Consider the following 27,941-nt stretch of genomic DNA (forward strand, 5'->3'; position numbering starts at 1 on the left):
TCACTTTCTCACAGAGGTGGTCCATTGAGGTCTGGGTGGTAAAAAGCATGGAAGTCCTCATCAACAGCGGCCTTTTTTGGCAAAGTGTTGGCAGACAGAGCAATTGAATTTGTCTTACGTAACTTGGGGTCCATCCTTGAGTGGGCAGGTATTCTTGATAAGAGGCCAGCTTTTGAGTCTTTGAGAATTTCTCTTGCTCTTTGTGAAAGCCTCCCCTGGAAGAATCCCCATGGCCTGGTCCAGGAAAAGCAAGTTCAGCATTGACCCTCCACCAACTGTGACCTAGCTCCCCCCACATTGGTTCTCTGTCTCAGGAAGAAGGTGAGACACTCAGCAGTGGTGGAGTCATTGGTCCCCTTGATCTTGGATGACCTCTGTGAAGAGCTGATGAGGAGTTACCAGGCTTTCCATTGGCCATGGGGGAGGGCCCAGAAGACTTGGTGGTCTGATAAGACATTCATCTTTCTCATCTCCAGTCTCTTCCCGCTCTGGCAGTGGGGGTTGCTGCTGCTGATTCTGCTTCTCTCATTTCAGCACTGCAGTTATGACAATGGCTACAGAAGGATTTTCATCTGTTATTTGGGCTAATTTTTGTATAAAGTACAAAGTATGGATTGAAGTTCATTTTTAAACACATGATTGTCCATCAGAAGCTTTTTCATAAAAGTTGTTCTGGGAAGATACAGAGATCTTAGAGATGTAGAGATCATCCTGGGCTCCAAAGCTCAGCATTTAAACATATTTTATTACTTTATTGTCTTTTATTTCAGTGTAATTTAAACTTACGTTGTAATTAACAATTTTCAAACCACCTGTGTAAAATGCTTAGCAATGTTAGGCATTTTGTTTCTTGGCTTTATTTATATACCTAGTCAAACTTAAATTACACATTATGCTGTTTACTTTTTTAAGGCTAATTAACCTCCCAAAATTATATCTAAAATTCTTATTTACTTTGTTTTCAGGCATGTACTGGCATTGAAAACATTGATGAAGCTATTACACTGCTTGAACAAAATAACTGGGACTTAGTGGTAAGAAGTTTCTTTTTCTTTTTGTCAGCTTTATTGAGATATATTTGACATATAACATTGTGTAAATTTAAGATGTACAAAGTGATGATTTGATATTATACATGTGTATTGCAAATTGATTTCTGCAGTAAGGTTAGTTAATGCATTCATTACCCCATATAGTTTTTTTTTTTTTTTGTGAGAGCTTTTAAGATTTACTCTTTCAGCAACATTCAAATATACAGTACAGTATTGTTAACTATAGTTACCATGTACATTGGATCACCAGAACTTTTCATCTTATAACTGGAACTTTGTGCCTTTTGACCACCTTCATTCATTCTCCCCCAACCTGTGGCAACTGCCAGTCTACGCTGTTCTTATGAGTTTTTGGTTTCCTTTCTAGATTCCACATATAAGTGAGATCATGAGGTCATACAGTATTTATCTTTCGTTATCTGACTTATTTCAAGTACTTTTTTTTTTATTTGACAATTAATGAAATTTGATGAATTTTTTTTTTTCCTTTTTTTTTCAGGGCAACACCCGAGGCATATGGAGATTCCCAGGCTAGGGGTGCAATTGGAGCCACAGCTGTTGGCCTACGCTACAGCCGCAGCAACATCAGATCCAGGCCACATCGGTGACCTACACCACAGCTGATGGCAATGCCAGATCCTTAACCCAGTGAGCAAGGCTAGGGATTGAACCCACAACCTCATGGTTCCTAGTGGGATTCGTTTCCTTTGCACCATGACGGGTACTCCTTGATGAATTCTTGAATGTCTTTAACATACCTTAGAGGGGGTTCAGCATACCACAGTCCATCTGTAATTCTAATCTGAATGAATAAAATCTATGTATCATATCTTTAATATGAAGTTCATATTTAGTCCAGTATTAACTTACTAAATTATTATGAATTCTTAGGTAATTTAAACTATTTTTATTTTTATTTATTTATTTTTTTTTGTCTTTTTGCTTTTTCTTGGGCCGCTCCTGCGGCATATGGAGGTTCCCAGGCTAGGGGTCCAATCGGAGCTGTAGCCACCGGCCTACGCCAGAGCCACAGCAACTAGGATCCGAGACGTGTCTGCAACCTACACCACAGCTCGGGGCAACACTGGATCGTTAACCCACTGAGCAAGGGCAGGGACCGAACCCTCAACCTCATGGTTCCTAGTCGGATTCGTTAACCACTGCGCCACGATGGGAACTCCTAAATTATTTTTAAACTTCTCTTCTTTTACTGTACATTAAGGTTCATCTTCCCCTGTAGTATTGTGGTGGAGATGATTGGAAGGAGAGAAAAGTTAGACTTTGTCTGAATGTCTGAATAACTCTTTTGATGTTTTTCCTTCACTTCTTTCTATAAGAAGATATAGAAATTTACAAATTAATAATCACCTTTAATTCCATCCTCACTGATGACTACTCTGTTCTAAAGCTGTTAAAGAAGTGGCATTCTGGTGTGGCTTTCCTTATGAACTTCAGGCAGTTTATTATAGAAGTGGTTTAGTTTTTTGTGGGGGGGAGTAAAGGTGAGACCCAGCTCACTGACAAAATTGTACTCTATTTACAATTGCAGAGCAAACTGAAAATGAATTATGTAACAACATAGGAGCAGTATTGGTTGTTTCGGGTTGACACAGATGTCTCTCAGTGCCTTTGAAATCCTAAAATAGTCCAAACTAGAATTTCAAAGAAGTATTAATTTTCAAAAGTCTAAACTTGCGATGTGTAATTAAAGAGCTGAGAGTAGAAATGTAGGTATGTCTAAGTCTTAGGTAGCCAACTTTTAAATATCTGTGTGCTTTGTGTGGGTTTATGACTATTAATTTTTTTATTAAAAATATAAAAAGCCATTATTTACAGCTTCTGAAAATAGTAACTCATAATAAAATAAGATGTGGAAATTTACAAAGAACAAATTAATAATCACCTTTAATTCCATCACTTAGAGATAGTTATTATTTAACATTTTGGGGTATCTTATTCCAGGGTGTTTTCTTTTAATTATATGATTAAAGTGATTTTTAAATGATTTTTTAAATGCAAATTAAATTGTTCTATTTTTACTGTTTTATGATTTGGATTTTTCACTCAATAGCCTGTCATGAATGTGTTTCTATCCAAGTAAATGTGACTTGTTCATCATTCTTTTTAATGTTTGGATGGAATTTCATGGTGTGGTTATAGCATAGTAATTTTACCAATCCTATGCTGTTAAACATTTAGAATTTCATGATATTTTTGAATTATACACATTGCTATAGAGGACATTCTTGTAGTTCATCCTTATATACTTAGTCTGTTGTTTTCCTGGGAGATAATGGATAAATTCAATTCATAATTGAATTTCTGGGACAAATTATATACATACTTTTGGGCTTTTGGATGCTTAGAGTCATATTGCCCTCCAGAATGGGCACACTAATTCAAATTTCTACCCACTGTATAAATTTTTTTTTCCCCGTTTTAGGCCCACACCTGCGGCATATGGGAGTTCCCAAGCTAGCAGTTGAATCGGAGCTGTAGCTGCCGGCCTGTGCCATAGCCACAGCCACAGTAATGGATCCAATCTGCATCTGTGACCTACACTGCAGCTCATGGCAATGCCGGATCCTTAACCCACTGAATAAGGCCAGGGATTGAACCCATGTCTTCATGGATGCTAGTCGGGTTTGTAACCTGCTGAGCCACAATGGGAACTCTCCTATATAAATTTTTAAGATTGCCTATTTCATTAAACCAGTGCTACTTTATTTTTTCATGTTCTGGCACTTGTCAAAATTTACAAATATTTGTATGGCCTTATTTCAAATCCACGCTTTACCACTGCGCTATCTTCTTAACAAATTATAGCATAGATGACATATTCCTGATTTCTATGTGGAGGAAGGGTCAGTGACTTATTTGGAGTGGTATCACCAGGTTTCTTGTCTTGAAACTTCTTTTGCAATAGTGAGAATATTGCTTCATTTAGTTTGTATATTTTTAGTATGTCTTGGAGAGGCTGATGCAAATTATTGGTTGAAATAAAAAATCCCACCAAGCCACTCTTGCATGGTACTGATGAGAGGTAATATGCGCTGGGGTAAAGGGACATTATGGACTGAAAGTAATGGACTGTAAGTCTTTGAAGTGAGAATTATCATTTGGATATAAGTTCATTCCTTATCTGCTTCCTATTGATCCATGTTCATTAATTTTGGAGAGTAAACATCTACTCAATTTAGTAATCTGTCTAGAGTATTGTAGAAAGAGAATTTTTCCCAGATAGTGTTAAATAATTGAATGATACAGGTATTCTCCAACTATTTCTGAGTTGTTTGATTTTGGAAAATACTAAAATAGCACTTGGGCTAAAAATACTCATGCTGTATTTCTGCAAAAATACAATCTCATCTTGTGTTGGTCCTAAGCAAAGGCATCAGGCTGTCTTTCACAGTCTTCAGCTTTGGCTTTCTTTTGAAATTTATGCCCTAGTTGGCTTTTCTTGGCAAATAATCCATTTTTTTCCACAGTAAGGATTTACTGTGTTGTGTAACTATCTTGCTTTAAAATTTTTCTTATTTCCCTTGTTTTTCCACAGCACTCACTTTACATTGTTGTTTTTAAAAAACAAAGCAATAAAAAAAATAAAAATCATTATTTATATAAAAAAGAATCTATACATGTATGTATAGCTGGGTTACCATGCTGTACAGTAGAAAATTGACAGAACACTGTAAACCAGCTATAATGAAAAAAAAAATAATAAAAATCATTATATATAAAAAAAAAATAAAAAAGGAAGCAAATGTTTTGAGTAAGCCATTACTAGTTCAGACTGCATTAGGATCATGGTATTTATATGGTGTTTTTTATATTTTGCTTGTGTGTTGTATTTTTGTGTTCGAAATTATGATTATCATTGCGTTATATTTTATGGGCCTTATGGAACAACTTACGTAAGTTCCATATCCTTATGGAACTTAGGGTGTGTCTGTATCTTACATTTGCTCTGTGTGCTGGTTAGCCTTTTCCAGTGTCTTTGTGAACATTTTGCTAGAGAAGTGTGGAGGAATGTGAGTTAGGCATCACAGTCTGGAATTGTGATGAATTTTAAAAAGACTAATAACAAAAAACTCATTCTGTTGATACTGAATGCTTACAGACTCTCTGGATTTATGCTAGATACAGTGGAAGCTGAAAAAAATGTTAATACTGTATCTCTGAGAAGTATACTGAAAAATTGAGAAGACAAATGGTCTTTTATACCTGTATATAATAATCAGAAATGGGAATAACTTCTTTAAAAAATGATTGCAAATATATTTTTGCCATTTTATAGATTTAGACACACAAATAAAATAGTATTCTATATGAAATTGTAGCCCAGTCCTAGGAACTTCAGTCATTAGTCACGTTCCCTGATCCTGAACATTAATTTTATTGTTTAGCTATCCATAGAGTGGTATTTCCAAGCCCTATGTTTTAAGTGCCCTACAATTGACCCTACTTATTTGGGGGCAATTGCAGTTTGGGTTATATATGCTAAAATTCTGAGGAAAAAAAAAAAACGTGAGCTTTAATACCGTTGATAAGCATCTTGGGCTACTGTTTTATTTGACATGAATCCTCTAGTATTACTCCATCTACCTCAGACTTTAATTTTTCACACTGTCCTGCACTTTTAGTTAAGAGAAGATTAATGCCAGTATAGGTGATTCTTTCATTGCAGACAAGTATTTTCTATATAAATCCAGAAAGGTGAATACCCAAGGAAGAATTACTGGCAATGATGTAGAATCTTTTACCAAAGCATTGCCTTCTTACATAGATGCGTCTATTTGATCACTTTAAATTATAAATCTGGGCTCCATAATTGACCCCCTGCTCATTTTTTGTTTTTCGGTACAGAAGAATTTGAGTCAGTTGTGAATAGAAATCTATACGACTTGTGTTAATTTTGAGTAATCAGAATGTGAGACAGCTAATCGTAGTGGTGGATCCATTTCCTTCATCTTGAATTAGGAGACTTAGCTTTTTAAACCTCTTGTCATTACTTTATTGAGTATGGCCTAGGCCAAGTTACTCCTCTGTGAACTTAGTATAAGATAAGGGATTTGGGAGTTCCCTGGTGGCCTAGCGGTCAAAGATCTGGTGTTGTCACTGCTGTGGCATGGGTTTGATCCTTGGCCTAGGAACCTTTGCATGCTGTGGGTGTGGCCAAAAAGGGGGGTGTTTGGACTAGTTTATCAAGATCCTTTGTACATGAAATATTTACGAAGACTGTTTATGTTCTAATTTTTGTTGAGATTCTATAAAAAGCAGACAATTATAAATAGTAATATAAGTAAACATTTTAATAGAAATTAAAAATTTGAAACAGTTGTATGCATACTATTTTGTTTAATCCTTTTAACAACTTTATGACACAAATAATGGATGGACAAGATGCTGTGCTAATTGTTTCATGAAAAGTCTTTATATATGAAGCTCCTTCAGTAAGTTAAAATTTCCAATAAGCTATAGAACATGCAAGGGGGGCTTTTTGACATATACTTGATAACTCAGTGCTAAGTAAAATAAAGTACAAGTAAACATTAACTTAGCCATACTACATTTTAAGTACTCTATGCTCTTAGGAAATGATTTTTGAACTTTGTACTTACTTTCTGCTCTAATTTGTGCTGGGGGCTGACATAGCTACTTTGTTGAAGGAAGACTATTCTGAGTGTTTGTATTTATTTTTAACTACATGTCCCGACTTAAGGCAAAAATGAAACAAATAAGCCTACCTAACTTTTGGATCATTACTGAATTTCTAGTCTTTAAAGATAATTTTATATTAATAGGCACCTGGAGTTCCCATTGTGGCTCAGTGGATAACGAATCCGACTAGGAACCATGAGATTGCAGGTTCGATCCCTGGCCTTGCTCAGTGGGTTAAGGATTTGGCGTTGATGTGAGCTGTGATGTAGGTTGCAGACGCAGCTCGGATCCTGTGTTGCTGTGGCTGTGATGTAGGCAGCTCCGATTAGACCCTTAGCCTGGGAACCTCCATATGCCAGGGGAGAGGCCCTAGCAAAGACAAAAAGACAAAAAGACAAAAAGACAAAAAAAAAAAAAAAGAATATGAACTTTCGCTAAGTGAAGTCAGCCATACAATGAGACACCAACATCAAATGCTTTCACTGACATGTGGAATCTGAAAAAAGGACAGATCGAACTTCTTTGCAGAACAAATGCTGGCTCACAGACATTGAAAAACTTATGGTCTCTGGAGGAGACAGTTTGGGGGGTGGGGGGTTGTGCTTGGGCTGTGGGATGGAAATCCTGTGAAATTGGATTGTTAGGATCATTATACAACTACAGATGTGATAAATTTATTTGAGTAATAAAAAAAGATAATTTTGTATTAATAGGCACTTATCATAAGGTCACTAACTCTGAAGGGTCAAACCCAAGGAAGATTATGCTCATCATCTGTCTCCTTTTGAGATTCATTGAGGTGCTTTGAGACATTTCCGTTCCTCCATTTTACACTTTTGAAGAAATGTAGTTTCATAACTATCCTGAAATGCCTTAGAACAGTTTTTTCTACTACCCTACTCAGGATGTGGCTATTGAGTTCCTGGAATATACGCTGCTTTGCTACTTTATACACCTGCAGTTTTATGAATGAACTAGTCTACCCAGTGACGTAATGAATCGCTGTCATCATCAGAAAGCAGCCAGGCATTGAGTGCTGCCCCTCAGTGGCCATTAGACACTGGCTGATATTTGTAGAGATCTTTGCAATGACAAAAGAGATGTTACTCTGAAGGAATAGCTCATTATATCAATTTCTCCTCCTTTGCTGTAGCCTTTGTTTCCCTTGGTGGTTTGTTTGTTTGTTTGTTTGTTTTGCTGTACCCGCAGCATGAGGAAGGGATTGAACCTGTGCCACAGCAGTGACCTGAGCCCTTACAGTGACAATGCCAGGTCGTTAAACTGCTGAGCCACAAGAGAACTCCTTTGTTTTTAAAGGGCTATAAGCCCCTTAAAATTCTACAGAAGTTTTTAATTTCAAGTTTGTAATTTAATAGCCATCCACCTCTATCATCTGTCCTTTTATTGAGGGTCTACTTTATGTTAGGTATTATGTCAAATGATTTACCCTACATTATTTCATTTAATCTTCACAGCAGTCCCAAAAGGTGGCTAGGTAGGTATTACTTTTTTTTTCCCTTTTTTTTTTTTTTCTTTCTTGGCCTTACCCACGACATATGAAAGTTCCAGGCCAGGGATCAAATCTGAGCTGCAGCTGTGACTTACGCCACAGCTGCAGCAAGTGGGATCCTTAACCCACTCATTGCACTGAGACTGGGATTGAACATGCACCTCTGTAGTTACCTGAGCCACTGCAGTTGGATCCTTAATCCACTGAATCACAGCAGGAACTCTGGTATTTTTTTTTTTTTTTTTCCTTTTTATGGCCAGCACTTGAGGCATATGGGAGTTCCTGGGCTAGGGGTAGAAATCAGAATCACAGCTGGGGCCTATGCCCCAGCACTGGCAATACTGGATCTGAGCTGCATCTGTGAGCTAAACCGGCAGCTTGTGGCAATGCCAGATTCTTAACCAACTGAGTGAGGTCAGGGATCAAACCCACATCCTCACAGAGAAAACCTCAGCTTCTTAACCTGCTGAGCCACAATGGGAACTCCTAGGTATTACATTTATTTTATATAGGAGAAACTGAGGCTCAGTGATTAAATAAATTGCTCAGGTTCACTCAGCTGACTAGGGGTAAAAAGTGAGAATTTGAACCCAGGTCTCTCTGTAAGAATTTTGATAGCTTTAGAATTGTATTTTAAGGTTATAAGATTTTCCATATCCCATGTATTATTCTTTTCTGAATTCCTGTACTTTTTATCACTCACAACTAATTTCATGTCAAGTGAAAGTACTTTTGCTGTAGTTACATAATGATATTTTAAATATGTTTATGATTTGTTTTCAAGTAGATTTTTAAAAGATTCTAGAGGAAAGGATTTATATTTCTTATTAATTTTGCCTTGGTACATGGTAGTTCCTTAATAAATGCTTATTTGACTGATTTTATTATAGCATACGTATTTTTTTAATGTTTTTATTTTATTTTTATTTTTTGAGGGTCACACCTGTGGTATGTGGAGGTTTCCAGGCTAGGGGTTGAATTGGAGCCAGAGCTACCAGCCTACACCCCAACAACAGCAACACCAGGTTTGAACTGCACCCATGACCTATGCCACAGCTTGCAGCAACACTGGATCCTTAACCGGTGAGTGAGGCCAGGGTCAAACCCATATCCTCATGGAAGTTGGGTTCTTAACCCACTGAGCCACAATGGGAACTCTAGCATATATATATATTCTTAATGATTTTTCTCCCCCATTATAGCTGATTTACAGTGTTCTATCAGTTTTCTACTGTATAGAAACGTGACCCAGTCACACATACATATATATATATATTCTTTTTTCTCACATTATCCTACTCCATCATAAGTGACTAGATACAGTTCCCAATGCTATACAGCAGGATCTCATTGCTTATCCATTCCAAAGGCAAGAGTTTGCATCTATTAACCCAAAATTCCCAGTCCATCCCACTCCCCCCCGTGTTGCTTAGCAACCACAAGTCTTTTCTCCAAGTCCATGAATTTCTTTTCTGTGGAAAGGTTTATTTGTTCCATATATTAGATTCCAGATATAAGTGATATCATATGATATTTGTCTTTTTCTCATTTACTTTACTCAGTATGAGAGTCTCTAGTTCCATCCATGTTGCTGCAAATGGCATTATGTCATTCTTTTTTATGGCTGAATAGTAGTCCATTGTGTATACATACCATATCTTCTTAATCCATTCATCTGTTGATGGACATTTAGGTTGTTTCCATGTCTTGGCTATTGTGAATAGTGCTGCAATGAACATAACGGGTGCATGTGTCTTTTTCAAGGAAAGTTTTTTCTGGATATATGCCCAAGAGTGGGATTGCTGGGTCATATGATAGTTCTATATTTAGTTTCCTGAGGTACTTCCATACTGTCTTCCATATTGGTTGTACCATTTCACACTCCCACCAACAGTGCAGGTGGGTTCCCTTTTCTCCACACTTCCTCCAGCATTCGTTATTTGTGGACTTATTAATAATGATGGCCATTCTGACTGGTGTGAGGTGGTACCTCAGAGTGGTTTTGATTTGCATTTCTCTAATAATCAGTGATATTGAGCATTTTTTCATGTGCTTATTGGCTATCTATATATCTTCTTTGGAGAAGTGTCTATTCAGGTCTTTTGCCCATTTTTCAATTGGGTTGTTGGCTTTTTTCCTGTTTAGTTGTATAAATTATATATTTTAGAGATTAAGCCCTTGTCAGTTGCATTGTTTGAAACTATTTTCTCCCATTCTGTAAGTTGTCTTTTTGTTTTTTTTCATGGTTTCCTTTGCTGTGCAAAAGCTGGTCAGTTTGATTAGGTACCATTGGTTTATTTTTGCTTTTATTTCTGTTGCCTTGGGAGACTGACCTGAGAAAACATTTGTAAGGTTGATATCAGAGAATGTTTTGCCTGTGTTCTCCTCTAGGAGTTTTTTGGTGTCTTGTCTTATATTTAAGTCTTTAAGCCATTTTGAGTTTATTTTTGTGCATGGTGTGAGGGTGTGTTCCAGTTTCATTGATTTACATGTAGCGTCCAGTTTTCCCAGCAGCACCTGCTGAAAAGATTGTCTTTTTCCCATTTTATATTCTTGCCTCCTTTGTTGAAGATTAATTGACCATAGGTGTCTGGGTTTATTTCTGGGTTCTCTGTTCTGTTCCATTGGTCTGTATATCTATTTTGGTACTAGGGCCACACTGTCTTGATGACTGTGGCTTTGTAGTATTGTCTGAAGTCTGGGAGAGTTCGGCCTCCTGCTTGGTTTTTGTTCCTCAGGATTTCTTTGGCAGTTCTGGGTCTTTTGTAGTTCCATATAAATTTTTGGATTCTTTATTCTAGTTTCGTGAAAAATGTCATGGGTAATTTGATAGGGATTGCATTGAATCTGTAGACTGCTTGGGGTAGTATGGCCATTTTTGCAATATTAATTTTTCCAACCCAGGAGTGTGGAATATATTTTCATTTCTTTGAATTCTCTTTAATTTCCTTGATAAATGTTTTATAGTTCTCAGCATGTAAGTCTTTCACTTCCTTGGTCAGGTTTATTCCCAGGTATTTGATTTTTTGGGGTGTAATTTTAAAAGGTATTGTATTTTTGTATTCCTTTTCTAATATTTCATTGTTAGTATACAGAAATGTGACTGATTTCTGAATGTTAATCTTATATCCTGCTATTTTGCTGAATTTGTTGATCAGTTTGAGTAGTTTTTGGGTTGAGTCCTTAGGGTTTTCTATATATAGTATCGTCATCTGCATACAGTGACAGTTTTACCTCTTCTATTCCAATTTGGATATCCTTTATTTCTTTCATTGTCCGATTGCTGTGGCTAGTACTTCCAATACTATGCTAAATAACAGTGGTGCAAGTAGACATCCTTGTCTTGTTCCAGATTTTGGCAGGAAGGATTTCAGCTTTTCTTCCTTGAGCATTATGTTTGCTGTGGGTTTGTCATAAATGGCTTTTGTTATGTTAAGGTATGTTCCCTCTATACCCTCTTTGGTAAGAATTTTTATCATGAATGGATGTTGGACCTTGTCACATGCTTTTTCTGCATCTTTTGAGATGATCATGTGGTTTTTGACTCTTCTCTTGTTCATGTGGTGTACGACATTGTTTGATTTGCATATGTTGAACCATCCTTGTGAACCTGGGGATACATATTTTTAAGTCTGTTTTAAGTTTCCATTATTTGTGCATTTGAAAAGTCCTTGCCTTAATTCTTACTGTTATTTGTCTTCATTATCTGGCAAACATAAGGTTTGAGGAAGAGGGTGACCCAGATACATAGGGAGTAGGATTGGGCTGATTTCATTATCTCACCAATAAAATTTTGATGGTTTCTAATGGTTGTAGCTTTTTGGGAAATATTAGTCCCAAATCCTTTCCTCTGCAGTTTTTTTTCTCAGCATCTCAAAAAAATTTTTTTTCTCTCCTGCTTATTTCTGATTGTACCTACCATTCACTTTCCCGTAAAGAAAACTCATCGTATAACCCAACTTGAGATTTTTCATGAGTTCTGCCTTTCAAGAGAAAGCTTAATTGAAAAAAGACATTGCTACTTAGTGTATAATTAAGTGGGTATGAAAGAATTGTTTTCTACCTTTCAAAGGAAAACTCAAGTTTTTTCAGTTTTCATTTACTAAACTTACAGCCAGTGGTTTACATTGTCAAATCAAATCTGTTTGAGGTCCACATTTTTTCCCACGCTGCAACTTGATCTTCTGCTTATTTTTCATTGGTTTTTGCTTCAAGTATTGTTGCTTTTCCTTCAAATATAAACTATCTAGAATTAGTTTATTGCATGAACCAAACATTTCCTCTTTTATAAAACCTACTGTAGATAAAAGTTCAGAGGCCTTAAGACCTAGTAAGAATGTAGTGTGTTTGTCACCTTGCAGAAAATGATATTCCTGTTGTTAAATGAAATGTGGAAATGTGGCTAATATTTATTATTAGTACTATTTATCTAACCTGTGCTTCAGGGCACAAACTATTTAAATGAAATATATAGTAGGAGTCCCCTCATTGCTGTAAAACTAAGCCAAAGACTTTATGCTAATTCTGAAATTAGTAATAGTATATGCTACTTATGACTTGAACATTTAAAATAAAATAAAAATTTAAATGATTAGATTTTAAAATTCTTCAGTTCAATCAGATGCATTTTGATCCTGATATTTTATAAAGCTTCCTAACCTACAGGTTAGCTTGATTTAAAGAATGGGTTTATTTTCAACAGGTTGCCTTGATACGATATTCAACTTATTTCTATTGCTGGAAGTGGTTTAAACCAAATGTCATTGCAGCAAAATCAGTGGTTTAGTGGTTACACCTTTAAATGTGATGACGGCGTTCTTCCTGCTGGTTTCAGGGATCAGCTGACGTAAACCAGTGTGTACTTGAAAAGAAAAAATAATATGGCAATTAAAATTCCCATTTTTGCAAGTTCCCATCGTGGCACAGCGGAAATGAATCTGACTAGGAACCATGAGGTTTCGGGTTCGATCCCTGGCTTTGTTCAGTGAATTAAGGATCTGGCGTTGCCGTGAGCTGTGGTATAGGTCGCAGATACGACTCAGATTTGGCATTGCTGTGGCTGTGGTATAGACCGGCAGCTGCAATTCTGATTAGACCCCTAGCCTGGGATCCTCCATATGCTGTGGTTGCGGCCCTAAAAAGTCCAAAAAAAAAAAAAAAATCTTATTCTTGGAGTTCCCTGGTGGCTCAGTGGGTTAAGGACCTTGTATTGTCACTGCTGGGGCTCTGGCTACTGCTGTGGCATGGGTTCAGTCCCTGTCCTGGGAGCTTGTGCATGCTGTGTGTGGCCAAAAAAATTTTTTTCCCCATTTTTATTAGCCCTTTATATTTATGCTGACATTTTAAAAATAATTTCTTACTTAATGGTAATATAATTCTGTAAAAGGTTCAGTTGTATTTCTTTCTTTAAATAAAATCGTACTTAAAATGTTCACATACACAAATTTATATTTCTTCCTCTTGTATTCTGAGGTTCTCATTTTATCCCCCCCCCCTTTTTTGTCTCTTTAGAGCCGCACCTGCAGCATATGAAGTTCTCAGGCTAGGGGTCAAATCAGAGCTGCAACTGCAGGCCTAGCCACATCAACTCAGGATCCAAGCAGCAACTGTCACCTACACCACAGTTCACGGCAATGCTGGATACTGAACCCACTGAGTGAGGCCACAGGTTGAACCCGCATCCTTATGTATACTCGTTGGGTTCATTACCTCTAAGCTATGACAGGAACTCCTCATCCCCTTTTATTTGTTTTTCTAATTAAAAAAATTTTTTTTTTGAAGTGAGAATGCTTAAGATCTACTTTCAGCAACTTCATTCTCTTTTGATAATCTCTTTTTGGATTTTGTTTTATTATTTATATTTATTTATTTATTTATTTATTTCTGTCATTTTGCCTTTTCTAGGGCCACTCCCGCAACATATGGAGGTTCCCAGGCTAGGTGTCTAATCGGAGCTGTAGCCGCCAGCCTACACCACAGCCACAGCAATGCGGGATCTGAGCCGCATCTATGACCTACACCACAGCTCATGGCAATGCTGGATCCTTAACCCACTGAGCAAGGCCAGGGATCGAACCCGCAACCTCATGGTTCCTAGTCAGATTCATTAACCACTGAGCCATGATGGGAACTCCTATTTTTGGATTTTGTTGTTTGGTATAGATTTTGTTTAATTTGATGTTTTAGTAATTTTTAAATTATATTTTTGGAGTGCTCATTTAAAACTTCTTTCTTATGGATGGATTTATCTCAAACACAGGCTTGCTCTGTGTCTTAAAAAAATCATGGTCAGCTGCTTTATAGCACAGGGAACTATATCTAGTCACTTGTGATGGAATATGATGGAGAATAATGTGAGAAAAAAATGTATATATGTGTATGACTGGGTCATTTTTGCTGTACAGCAGAAGTTGGCAGAACATTGTAAATTATAATAAAATTTTTTTTTAAAAATCATAGGCAGAGTTCTTGTTGTGGCGCAGTAGAATGAATCTGACTAGGAACCATGAGGTTGTGGGTTCGATCCTTGAGGTCGCTCAGTGGGTTAAGGATCTGGCATTGCCGTGAGCTGTGGTGTAGGTTGCAGACTCGGCTTGGATTCAGCGTTGCTGTGGCTGTGGCGTAGGCCAGCAGCTGTAGCTCCGATTTGACCCCTAGCCTGGGAACCTCCATATGCCACGGGAGCAGCCCTAGAAAAGGCAAAAAGACCAAAAAAAAAAAAAAAAAAAAAAACCATAGTCAAGATAAAAATCTCTCTCCATGGTAAACAGTGATTAATATACCTTCATAGGTCTTCAGATACCAAGGTACTCCAACCTTAACTGAGGTCAGTCTATATCTGTTTTAGTTACAGAAAACTGAACAGTGAAGTTCTTCTTTGAATACTTCTGTCACAGAATTTGGGCCATCTTTCTTAATGCTGAAATCCCTCTGCCATTTGACAGTGCCTCTTTATTATGAATGAATTTCCATAACTCTGGAGCACGCATGACTTTAAACAGCCAAATCATCCTGTAACATGCCATATGTATTCCTACCACCAAGCTTTTGTTCTTAGGTCTCCCATAGATGTTTTCCCCCCCTTCCTTTTGACCACCTAGATGTTATCTGTCCTTTCAGGCTCAACTGAGGTCCAGTCCCTTCTGGTCCCTAACAGCCTCTTCTCTCAGTGGGGACACCTGTCTCTGAAGCTTCATATCACACACACACACACACACACACACACAGTTAAAGAGGCTGTGTGGTAATTGCCGAAAGAATTAAAATGACTTCCAGCTATGGTGTGTAAGGAAAGCTTTTATGGATAAGCATAATTTGGTTTCTAGATGTAGCTGGGAGAATGCATTACCCGATACGTTTAATAAATCCATGGCCAGGAGCTATGTAGAACATGTTTTTGAAGATATTTGAGGAGTTCCTGCCGTGGCTCAGCAGTTAACGAATCTGACTAGCATCCATGAGGATGCAGGTTCGATCCCTGGCCTTGCTCAGTGGGTTAAGGATCCTGCATTGCTGTGGCTGTGGTGTGGGCCAGCAGTGGGTGAGACCCTAAAAAGACAAAAGACAAAAAAAAAAAAAAAAAAAGATATCTGAATAGTCCTTATGTATTAACATGTTATTTATTACCTACATGTTGGCATCTTGACTTTTTTTTTTTTTTTTTGATCTTTTTGCCTTTTCTAGGGCTGCTCCCGCGGCATATGGAGGTTCCCAGGCTAGGGGTCAAATCAGAGCTGTAGCCGCCAGCCTACGCCAGAGCCACAGCAACACTGGATCCGAGCCGAGTCTGCAACCTACGCCACAGCACATGGCAACGCCAGATCCTTAACCCACTGAGCAAGGGCAGGGATCAAACCCGCAACCTCACAGTTCCTAGTTGGGTTTGTTAACCACTGTGCCATGACAGGAACTCCCATTTTGACTTTTTTAACCGGAAAATTTAATGTCAAACTTGAGTTGTAGTCTGTATTTTATAGTCTGGCAAGTCTAATAATAGTACTCTCACAAATTCTTGGCTTGAATTTTGGGGTTTTTGTTTTCTTAGTAATTGATATACTGTGTAGAGAATGAATTTTTTAAAAAGTATAGTGACGTAATGTGTGTTTAGAACATGAGAATATCTAAAAAGGCTAGAAATTTATAGAAGAGTTGCAAAATAGTGCAGGGTTCTTGATAGCCTTCATTAAACTTCTGATGTTAACATCTTTCATAATTATATTACATTTGGTAACTGTTGGTACAATTTGTATAATACTGTTACAATACAATAATACTGTTGTACTGTACTGTTGGTACAATACTGTTAACTAAACAATAGACCTTATTTGGATATCACTAAATATTCTATTAATGTAGGTTTTATTTTATTTTTTTTTGGTTCAAGATCCACTATGCATTTAGGTTTTTAAATTATTATTATTATTATTATTTTTCTGCTGCACCCATGGCATATGGAAGTTCCTGGGCCAGGGTTGAATCTGAGCAGCAGCTGCAACCTATGCTACAACTGTGACAACGCTGGATTCTTAACCCACTGTGGCTGGGCCAGGAGTCAAACTTACAGTGTCTCACAGATGGTGCTGGATCCGTAACCCACTGTGCTACAGCAGGAACTGCCACATTGCATTTAGTTTTCATGTCTTCCCTAGCCTCCTCTAACCTGTGATTTTTTTCCCACAGTTGTTCTTTGTTTTATGACCACGGCACTTTTTGAAGATCATGATATTTCAGGTATTGTGTAGCATACCTGAATTTAAATTTCAATAATGTTTTCTCATGATAGGTTGAGCACATACCTTCTAGGCAAGAATACCACAGATGTAATTTTGCATCTTTCTCAATGTCACAGGAGGTACATGTGGTCAATATGTCGTATTATTCGTGATGTTAACTTTGATACTTGGTTAAAGTGAAGTCTCAGATTTCTCTACCTCTGTAATCAGTAAATAGCTTATTGAAAGGTACATTGGGACTATACAAATACCTTCTTTTTCATTAAACCTTTGCCCATTAATTTTTTCTTTATCAATTTATCATTACACCTCTTGAATTTTTTTTTTTTTTAGTAGTGGTCTTAGGTTTTACTGTCTCATCTTTGAGTCATCAGAATCTACATTTAAATAATAGCATACTGCTCTATATGTGGTATGATGGTCCTACAGTGTTATAGTTCCAACTCTTCTAACCCATTTTTGTACTGTTGTTTTCATGTATTTTAATTTTGAGTATTCTGTAAAATATTCTGTGTTGCCATTATTTTTTCATCAGATAGGTGTCATGTAGAGCAATAAAATAGGAGAAAACAATTTTAATTTCATTAATTTCTTTCTGCAAGTTTAAGTTTTTGACTGATATCATATTCCTTCTGCCTGAACTACTTTCTTTAACATTTCTTGTAGAGTAGGTTTATAGGTGATAAAGTCTCAGTTTTTTTTGTTTGAGAAAATTTTTATTTTGTTCTAATTTTTTGAAAGATGCTTTCAATGGGTATGGAATTCTGGATTGACAGTTTTTTTCCATCCATCACTTTAAAGATGTCATGCTGTTATTTCTTAGCTTTTATGGTCTCTGGAGTCTATTGCTATTTTTATTTTCGTTCCTCTGGAACAATGTCTTTTTCCTCCCCTCTAGCTGCCTTCAAGATGTTCTCCTTGTGTTTGTTTTCAGCAGTTTGAATACGGTCCACCTAAGGGTGTGTGTGTGTAGCTTTTGTAACCCTGCTTGGTGTTCTTAGATCTGTGGCTTTGAATGTTCTTTTTTCTTTTTAACGTAACATACAGTTAACCATTTTAAAGTACACAATTCAGTGGTATTGAGTGAATGCACAGTGTGCAACCACCAGTTCTCTTTAGTTGGGTTTGAAAATTCTTGTTACCATTTTTTCCTGCTCTTTTCTTTCTCTCTTCTTCCATGTTTCTTATATAAATGCTTTGATTTTGTTCTGCAGCTCTTGAGTTCTCTGTTCTGTTTTTTTCTCCATCTTCCTACCCCCTACCCCCATGTGTTTCAATGTGAGTGATTTCTATAGACTTGTCTTCAAGTTCACTGATTCTTTCCTTGCGTCAGTTCTACTGTTAAGCTTGTTAAAGACATTCTTTGTCTCTGTTACTGTGTTTTTTATTTCTCGCATAGTCTCTCCCTCTGTTGGAATCACTCATCTGGTCTTACATGTTGTCTGTTTTTTCTGTTAGAGCCTTTAATATTTTAATCATAGTCATTTAAACTTCCATGTCAGCTTTAACATCTGTGTCCTGTTTGTTTCTGATGATTGCTTGTCACTTGCAAATCTGTTTTTCCTGACCTTTTGGTATGCTCTGCAATTTTTAGTGAAAGCTAGACATTTTATGTAGGATAGTAGAGACTAAAGTAAATTTTTTTTTTTTTTTTTGGATGCTTCCTGGGCCAGGGATTGAACCTTTGCCACAGCAGTGACCCCAGCCATTATGGTGACAAAGCTGGATCCTTAACCTGCTGCACCACTAGGGAATTCCTGGAAAATATATATATTTGTCTTTTTAGGACTGCATCTGTGGCATATGGAGGTTCCCAGGCTAGAAGTCCAATCAGAGCTGCAGCTGCTGGCCTATACCACAGCCACAGCAATGCCAGATTCTTAACCCACTGAGTGAGGCCAGGAGTTGAACCCGACTCCTCATGGGTACTAGTCGGGTTGGTTACTGCTGAGCCACAAGGGAAACTCCACTCCCAGTAAATATTTTTTATGTCTGGAAATTGGCATGCCTTTCTTTATGCTAAGATTTTATTGTAGATGTTTGATTTGATCTCATTTTGAGTTGGGTTGTACTTGAGACTTATTTCTTCTATGGCTTTTCTCACTATACCAAAGACTTCAAATTCCTCTCATGATGCATTGTGTTTAGAGTGTTGACTAGTTTGATAGAGTTTTTTTTTTTTTTTTTTAGTGCTCATTCTACCCTCAGCTTTTGGTTTTCTCTCTGAGCTGTGCTTCACAGAGGGTGTGTATCTCTTACAAGTTGCTTATTACTCTGCTAGCTGTCCTGGATGTTGGGACTGGAGGACATGCTCTGTTTCTGATAATGCATCAGTCTTCTACAGTCTTTCTGATAGTACATTTAGTGCTATACAGCATTAAATCCCTGGGGCTTAGGTTTGTGGCTTTTGCAAAGCTCCTGTCCCTTACAGCTACACTTTCTAAACCCAGCATGTTTTCCGGCTCCTCTTCCTGAGGCAGAAGGTTCTCTTCCCCACCTTTTCTCTTCTTCTAGTCACCACAGATATCATAGGTGCCCTAAGGTGAGAATGTTTGTTGCCCTTCCCCCCTCAGATTAAGGCTTTTATTTTGTGAGGGAGATGCAAGAGTCCTGGAGGACTTTTGTGCCTCTCCTGCACTGTCTGCTGCTCCTTTATCTTTGTTCTACACGTAAGTACTTTCATAGGACTTTGCCAGGTTTTTTTTTTTTTTCCCTTGAGAACTTTATGGTGTTCAAGGAGTAAAAGCCTGCAGGAACTTGCAGATGCCCTCCCTATAATTGCATTAACTTTCTCACCAGTGTATTGTTAGCCTCTATGAAGTTGTTGATCACGGATCACCCTAGTGTAATTATTATTTAGTAAGCCAGTGCTTACATTGTCTCTCTCTCTGCGTGTACCTGTCTTAGATTTTTGGGCCAGTTGTTTGCCCTGTGACCTTAGCATTCTAGTTGGTTCTAGAAAAGTTGTGTATTTGTGCTTTTGCTCTCCATTATAAGTTTGGAAGCAGTCTGTTTTCTTTAATAATTGGTTGTCATTATCTTGCTTCAATTTCAGTTTGTATTTCTTCTTTACATTTGAACAAAGGTTTAGTAGTTCATTTAAAAATTTCAGATGTATGGTCCTTCCTCTTTTCTTGTTTTGTTAGTAATTTCTAGTTCCATTGTGTTGCATTCAGAGAGTATTATTTATAATAATTCTATTTTGAGACAGTTATGTTTCTTTGGGACCTCACATATGATTGACTTTTGTGTATGTGTCTTTGGCTTTTGAGAGATTTGTTCTCTGTTAACAAATGTAGAATTTAATATATATTTATAAGATCTTCTACCTTATTATCTTTTGTCTATTTGTCATTATTGAGAGTAGTATATTTAATCTCATTATTTAGTATATTTCTGTGTCTTTAAAAGTCTCCTATTTTTTTTCTTCATGAAGGTGATTGCAGTGTATTTCATACATGTGTATGTGGAGTGAAGTGGGGTCACATTTAATGCTTTGGGCTTGAATTGTGTTTTATCTAATGTCTGATGGCTGCCCCTACTCTCTGCGTTTCCATTAGCCTGGTATTTTAATTGTAATTCTTTTTTTGTCTTTTGTCTTTTTGTCTTTTGTTGTTGTTGCTACTTCTTGGGCCGCTCCCGCGGCATATGGAGGTTCCCAGGCTAGGGGTTGAATCGGAGCTGTAGCCACCGGCCTACGCCAGAGCCACAGCAACGCAGGATCCGAGCCGCATCTGCAACCTACACCACAGCTCACGGCAACGCCGGATCGTTAACCCACTGAGCAAGGGCAGGGACCAAACCCGCAACCTCATGGTTCCTAGTCGGATTCATTAACCACTGCGCCACGACGGGAACTCCTTAATTGTAATTCTATTTTTAGTCATTTTGAATTACTTTTTTTTAGGTGTATTTCTTATATATAGTATATAATTGAGTTCATTTCATGAGTTGCACTGAAAATATTTTTTTAAAAGTTAAGACTATTTGTATTCACTAGTTTGATTGATATTTGGTTAGTGCTATACTATTTTGTAATTATACATGCTTTGTTGTATTTGCTGTGCTTTCTGTGAAATATGCTTGCTTTTATAAACAGTTACAATTTTTCTTGTATTTAAGGAGACCTATGTTTTTGTTCTTGAGGTCACTTTTATAGTTAAACTTTTATTTATTTTTTAAATGATTTTTTTCCGTTATAGTTGGTTTACAGTGTTCTGTCAATTTTCTGCTATACAGCAAAGTGACCCAGTCACACATACATACATTCTTTTTCTCACATTATCCTCCATCATCCTCCATCACAAATGACTAGATATGGTTTCCAGCACTATTCAGCAGGATCTCATTGCTTATCTATTCCAAAGGCAAGAGTTTGCATTTATTAACCCCAGACTCCCAGTCCGTCCTCCTCCCTCCCCCTCCCCCTCGGCAACCACAAGTCTGTGCTCCAAGTCCAAGAGTTTCTTTTTTGTGGAAAGGTTTATTTGTGCCTTATATTAGATTCCAGATATAAGTGATATCATATGGTACTTGTCTTTCACTTTCTGACTTGCTTCACTTAGTATGAGAGTTTCTCATTCCATCCATGTTGCTGCCAATGGCATTATTTTGTTCTTTTTTATGGCTGAGTAGTATTCTGTTGTGTATATATGCCACATCTTCTTAATCCATTCATCTGTTGATGGATATTTAGGTTGTTTCCATGTCTTGGCTATTGTAAATACTGTTACAGTGAACATGTGGGTTCATGTTTCTTTTTCAAAGAAAGTTTTTTCGGGATATATGCCCAAGAGTGGGATTGTTGGGTCATATGGTAGTTTTATATTTAGTTTTCTGAGATACTTCCAAAAATACGGAACACTTCGTGAATTTTCATGTCATCCTGTGCAGGGGCAATGCTCATCTTCTCTGTATTGTTGCAGTTTTAGTATATGTTCTGTTCAAGCGAGCGCTATAGTTAAATGTTTAAAAAAAATGCTCCTAGCCTCATATTTCTTTTCGTGATTCTACTACATGATTTATCAATTTTCAAGTATTCTCTAAGCCAGCATTTTGCTTTCTTTTAATTGTCTTTCTGTCTTTTTTAGGGCCGCACCCGAGACATGTGGAAGTTCCCAGGCTAGGGATCTAATTGGAGCTGTAGCTGCCAGCCTACACCACAGCCACACCAACTAATGCTGGATCCAGGCTGCATCTGCGACCTACACCACAGCTCACGGCAACGCCGGGTGCCGTATCCACTGAGCAAGGTCAGGGATCAAACCTGTGTCCTCATGGATACTAGTTAGATTTGTTTCAGCTGGGCCACGATGGGAACTAACTCCCTGTCCTTCATTTCTGAGAGAATTTTCTTTATTTTTCTCCTGGATAACATCAGCTTTCTTTCATTTTTCCCTGCCTTTTTTTTTTTTTTGGTTGGTGTTATTTTTCAGTTTTTGAATTTTCTGATTCAAGGCGACTTTGTAAATCCTTAAATGCTTGTTTAAGTATATTTTGTAATATTGATTTACAGATTTTTTTCTGCTTTGTGGTGTTTTGTAGGAGGAAATTTTCTTTAATAGATACTTGTGAAATTTCATTTCTTGCATGCCTCATATATTTGTTAGTTTGTGTTGTGTGTGCATTTTTATGGTAATAGGTTGACTTACAAGATTTTATTTAATGGCGCCCTCTTCTGTCAGTTTAGCAAAGTTCAGATACTTTAGCCAGTTTTTTTTTTTTTTTTGGTTGGTTGGTTTTGATGTGTGTGGGGCTGGTGGGAGAGGTGGTGAGGAGTATGGTTTTGGTTTGGTTTTATGATTCTCTTTTGGCTTTTCCCCCTTTTTTCCACTTGATTGCCATCACTTTCTTTTTGCCTTTTTTTGCTCTTTGCAGAATCTGTGTGTTTCCTAGGCTGCCCTGTAGGTTACATCTCCCCTTTTAAATTGTGCTTTTTTTGGAAGTCCCTTTCTTGTGACCTTTGCTTTGATCTGTTTATATACTTTTTAGTGTTTTCAGACAGACTGTACTGAGGCTCTCAGGCATAAGTTTTAGAGCAATTTTAATCTCCTTCTCTAACTTCCTTCTTCTGTCTTCTCATTTTTCCTGTCTCTCTTTTTGGGTTGGGGTAGGACCAGGGGTATGAGAGATCATGCACTGGGATTTGTTAATTTTTCTCTTTTTATTCATAGTTATTTTGAAGTTTCAACATCCTCTTTGTTTAGCTTTATTTTCTCCCTGTTGTGTATCGTTACAGATGGTGTTAACAGTTTGGGTCCAGTCAAGATATAGAAAAGTCACTAAGTAGGTTAAATGGTGAAGTTCAGTATAGTGAATTATTACCTACCGTAAATGAGTAAGGATACAATCTGAGGAGACTTTGTATTGTACCATAGAGCTGAGGGAGAGTACTCAAGGAAGGACATACTTAGAAGGGGTTCAGACCTTGTTGGAGAAGTTGTTCAGCTCCCTCACTAGAAGAGAAGTTCACTGGCCAAGCCAGAAGTGGTTTATAATGATATCACTTATAACTGGAATCTAATATCCAGCACAAATGAACATCTCCTGAGAAAAGAAAATCATAGACTTGGAGAAAAGACTTGTGGCTGCCTGATGGGAGGGGGAGGGAGTGGGAGGGATCGGGAGCTTGGGCTTATCGGACACAACTTAGAATAGATTTGCAAGGAGATCCTGCTGAATAGCATTGAGAACCTTGTCTAGATACTCATGTTGCAACAGAACAAAGGGTGGGGGAAAAAATGTAATTGTAATGTATACATGTAAGGATAACTTGATCCCCTTGCTGTACAGTGGGAAAATATAAATAAATAAATAAATAAATAAAGAAGTGGTTTATAGCTACTGGGCAAGGAATTGACACTCTGTGGTGTGCAGAGTGGGGAGCATATCAGCAGTCAGTAATGTGGGTTGTTCAGTGGGCTTGCATGGAGTTGGGAACCCTCTAGGCACAGGCAAGCTGTGTACACAGGCTTGTAGAGGGATTCAAGTTACTGCTGGCTGGGCAAGGCCCTTTGAACACTGGGTTCTTTGATGAAAGGGCCATGAAAAGATTATCACTAGGTCAAGACTGCAAGGTTGCAGAAAGGCCACACTCTGGGCCTATGTGCATGACTGGGGCAGAGTTCCATTGGGTAGCCTTACTCACCACCTGCTACCATGCTGTAGCGAGAAACTGCAGGAAAGCCTGTTCCCTCTGCTGTATCCTTCTAGTGCCCTCTACTGAGAAAGTTTAAGATTGTGCTCTTTAAAAGAAAAATATTTAAAGGAATTCTTCCTTTCCTTTTCCCTTTCCTTTTTGCTTTCCTTTCCTAGAACATAATTTAAGTGTGCATTCAAATGTGAGCCAGTAAATTGATAAATGACACAGAAAGAAAAATCACATGATTGATAGGCAGCCATTGTTAAGTTACCTGGAAGTCCTACCAAATTTTATAATCTGTACCTTTTTTCGTATTAAATTCTTTGTTTGCAGGACCATCCCTTGGCACTTAGAACCTTTTCTTCCTCCTAGCCTGTCAAACATTTATACTGCCTTAGGCACCTTTTTTTTATAATCTTTTTCTTAACCTTTTCATTACCAATTATTACCCCGTCCTTTGTAATCTTAATTTCAAATATTCCTTTTTCCCACTTCATCTCATACCCTTTAATAACCTGACGTGGAGAATCCATTAAGCACACTAGGATCTAGAATTCATTGATTCTGCCACCTTTTCTCTATCTTTCAGATTCTGTGTATCTACCTTTTCTGACTAAATTTTTTGCTTTCATCCTTATACTGACATTTGTTGGAGGGCCAACACTTGAAATACAGGTCTTCTGACTCTAGATTCAGATTCCACTATACTAGAGATGGCAAATAGTTTTAACATGTAAGCCAATTCTGTTGATTTTTCTTTTTTCTCACTGTGTTCAAAGGCAATAGATAGTGCCTGCCTGAAGAAGTGTGTTAAGTTTTATGGGGTCATGTCCAGATTTAGTAGGAAAAAGTGACATAATTACCTCTGAGTACCTACTGTGGACATATATTTTTCATTGTAACCACATTTGTTTCAGTGTCTTAAAAATAAGTTGAGTTTACTAGTATTGAAGGTCGAGTAGCAAATTTAGGTTTTGGTTTCAGACAAAGACAAGTGGCATTGGTAACATCTCGACTCCCACCTCTTGCCGTGATGTGTTCTATAAAGCTAATATATAAGCCAAAATGAATTTATCTCCTTCACTTATTGATTGATTAATTTAAATATATTGAATCCTTACTATATGCCAGCACTTTTCTGACCACTGGAAGTAGAGTCGTGAACAAGACCAACAAGATCCATATTCTTATTGGAACTTACAGTCTTGGGTGAGTGGGAGCCAGATTATCTGCAAATAAGTTTATAAACATACAGTATAACTTTAGAAAATAATACTGTGAAGAAAACCAAACAGGACTAAAGAAATAGAGAGGGTTATTTTATACTGTGGATTCAGGTAAGGTTATTTTATGGGGTAGCATTTTAGCTAACACCTGGGAACGAGGAGACAACCATGTAAAGATCTGAGAAGAGACAGAGAGAAGAGCAAACGTAAAGGCCTGGGTGAGAACCAATGATTGTTTGAGAAAGAGATGGAACTCTGATGAGGCCTGAGTATAGTGAACAAAGGAGAGAGAGTGCTAAGAGAAGTCAGACGAGAATTTTGTGTGTGTCAATATTTCAATTTGACAACTCATAATCCAAAAATTATTTTTTCATTAATACATGAAACATTTAAATACATACTTGAGAGAGATATAGACTGTAATATTGGTTTGGATTACAAATTAGTGTTCTTTTGCAATAGACCTCAAATGATGAGCTATATACTACCTATCAATGAAAAACAATACATTATTGTTCTGAAGAAACCGTTACTCAGACCCTTAGTTCTTTTGTACCTGTCTTTCACTTTTTGGATTCCGTTGACCTCAGAGCTCAAAATCCGCAAGAGACTGACTGGTTCTGGTCAGTCAATATAAAAGGACTAAATATTCTTAGTGTTAATGAGGCTCAGTACAATTAGTGTATCTGGACCCAGAAATCCTGTTTAGGGTAACAAAAAACTCAATATACTTAGAGTATAACGGAATCTTACATTTTTGGTCAATAAGTGAAGTGTATTCCTGAATTCCAAGTAAGTTAGAAAGTACAGTGAGGCCCTTGCATTCCTAGTCAGTCAGGAAATGTATTAGAGTCCAGATCTCTTACTTAGTCTGGAAATGTAATGGTCCAGCATTCCTAGTTAGGCAGGAAGTATAGTAGTCCAGCACTTAGTCAGATATTGCTTAGCAGCTGGTAGGAAGGTTTGATGGAAAGGAAACAGAAACACATGGTCAGAGTGAAGTTTTGGAATCATTAATTTATTCAAGTCATGCTTTTGATTGATCTCTTTAAAATTTTATGCCTTGTATCTGGGTTTTTCTTTTTACCTTAATAACTTAATAGAATTTTTTTTTTACTATCTTGCCTTTTATTCTTTCCATGTCTTTCATCTTGTCATATTAATTGATTCGTTAATTCACATTGTTGCTCCCAAATAACTTCATATCTTTTTTTTTCTTTGTTAGTCAAAGGCCTAAGGGTCTTATTCTTATCTTTCTTCTTACTAAAACCTTACAGGCAGAAAAACAAATGAAAAACATAGCTAGGTTTAGTTTGTTTCTTTTGTGTTTACTTCTATTAAATGTGCTTGTGTGCGTGAAAGTATTTAATAGAAGTAAACCATATATATATGTATATGTATATACATACACATATTTGGCCTTACCCATGGCATGCAGAAGTACCCGGGCCAGGGATCAAACCCATACCACGGCAGTTACCTGAGCCACAGCAATGACAGCACTGGGTCCTTAACCACCAGGCCACGATATATATACACCTCTTTTTTTTTTTTTGGCCACACCTGCAGCGTATGTAAGTTCCCAGGCTAGGGGTCGAACCTGAGCTACAGCTGCCAGCCTATGCCACAGCTACAGCAGTGACAGATCTGAGCTGTGTCTGCAACCTACACCACAGCTCGTGGCAGTGCCAGATCCTTAACCCATTGAGTGAGGCTAGGGATTGAACCTGCATCCTTATGGGTACTAGTTGGGTTCATTACCACTGAGCCATGATGGGAACTCCATATATTTTAAAAATATAAATATTTGTGTTTAAATACATGAACAGTATTATTGAAAATTTGGAAACTATGTAAAATGTAAAAGGAGAAAGTCACTTGCACTCTTACACACAACTTTTGACATTTTGGTATATTTTTCTAGTCTTTTTTTTCCCCCTATGCTTATGTATAAGTTTGCACATTGGTGCATATATTGGTTTTTGTTAAACTATTTTGGATCACAAATATGTTAAAATATTTTGAAACCTGTGGATGAAAAAAATGCGTAAAATACAGAATTTTACATAAATATTTTTGGGGGAATTCAGAATTCAGTGTGTCAGCACTAGTATCTTACATTTGCTGGCTTGTGTTGTTGCCGAACCTTATTCTTTTAGATCTGTTCTAAAAACAGGTACAGTAGAGCCATTACTGCTCAGATCTTTTGGCCATGGTAATACTGTAGTTGGGATATATCATCTCATATTTTATGTTTACTGTTAGCTGTTTTTGTCAAAGTATGACACCTGTGTACCAAGTGACTAGATCCTGAGACTTCCAGTTTCAGTAATACGTAGTGTCAGTACCGGGGTTACTTTAATAACCCACATTATAACTTTTTATCAGCTGACTAGTACTTCATTGCAGGGTGAACTGTAATTTATTTAATCCTCTATTGACATACATTTAGATTCATCTTAATTTTTCTTTACTATAAATAAAGCACTGGTACAGTAAATACCCTTTTATTTACTTGTCTGACAGTTTTCTTGTGATATATTTCTAGAGGTGAAATTGCTCAAACTTGTTAAGTGTTGCCTGGTTGCACTTGAGAAATATACCAATTTATAAATGAAA

At 37.3% G+C, this 27,941-nt stretch overlaps 1 protein-coding gene, 1 non-coding gene and 1 pseudogene across 5 annotated transcripts in view; 1 reads left to right on the plus strand and 2 right to left on the minus strand.

The window, feature by feature from the left end:
* Positions 1–27,941, plus strand: part of FAF1 (Fas associated factor 1) — a 438,758-nt gene that overhangs the window by 57,528 nt on the left and 353,289 nt on the right. For all 4 annotated transcript variants that reach the window (XM_021097817.2, XM_084965116.1, XM_084965117.1 and 1 more), the window contains one exon: positions 966–1,034. In XM_021097817.2, coding sequence (XP_020953476.1) covers positions 966–1,034 — 69 coding nt within the window. The remainder of the gene's footprint in view (positions 1–965; positions 1,035–27,941) is intronic.
* LOC100518790 (proline-rich protein 3 pseudogene) lies at positions 9–732 on the minus strand (annotated as a pseudogene).
* Positions 21,805–21,908, minus strand: LOC146402969 (U6 spliceosomal RNA). The gene has a single exon (XR_014808793.1). It is a non-coding gene; the product is annotated as a U6 spliceosomal RNA (small nuclear RNA).

Source organism: Sus scrofa, chromosome 6 (genome assembly GCF_054392235.1).
Source record: "Sus scrofa isolate SSC_HxYL_T2T_F1_AM1 chromosome 6, Sscrofa_HxYL_maternal_Yorkshire_Landrace_v2.0, whole genome shotgun sequence".
Classification (NCBI taxonomy): Eukaryota; Metazoa; Chordata; class Mammalia; order Artiodactyla; family Suidae; genus Sus; species Sus scrofa.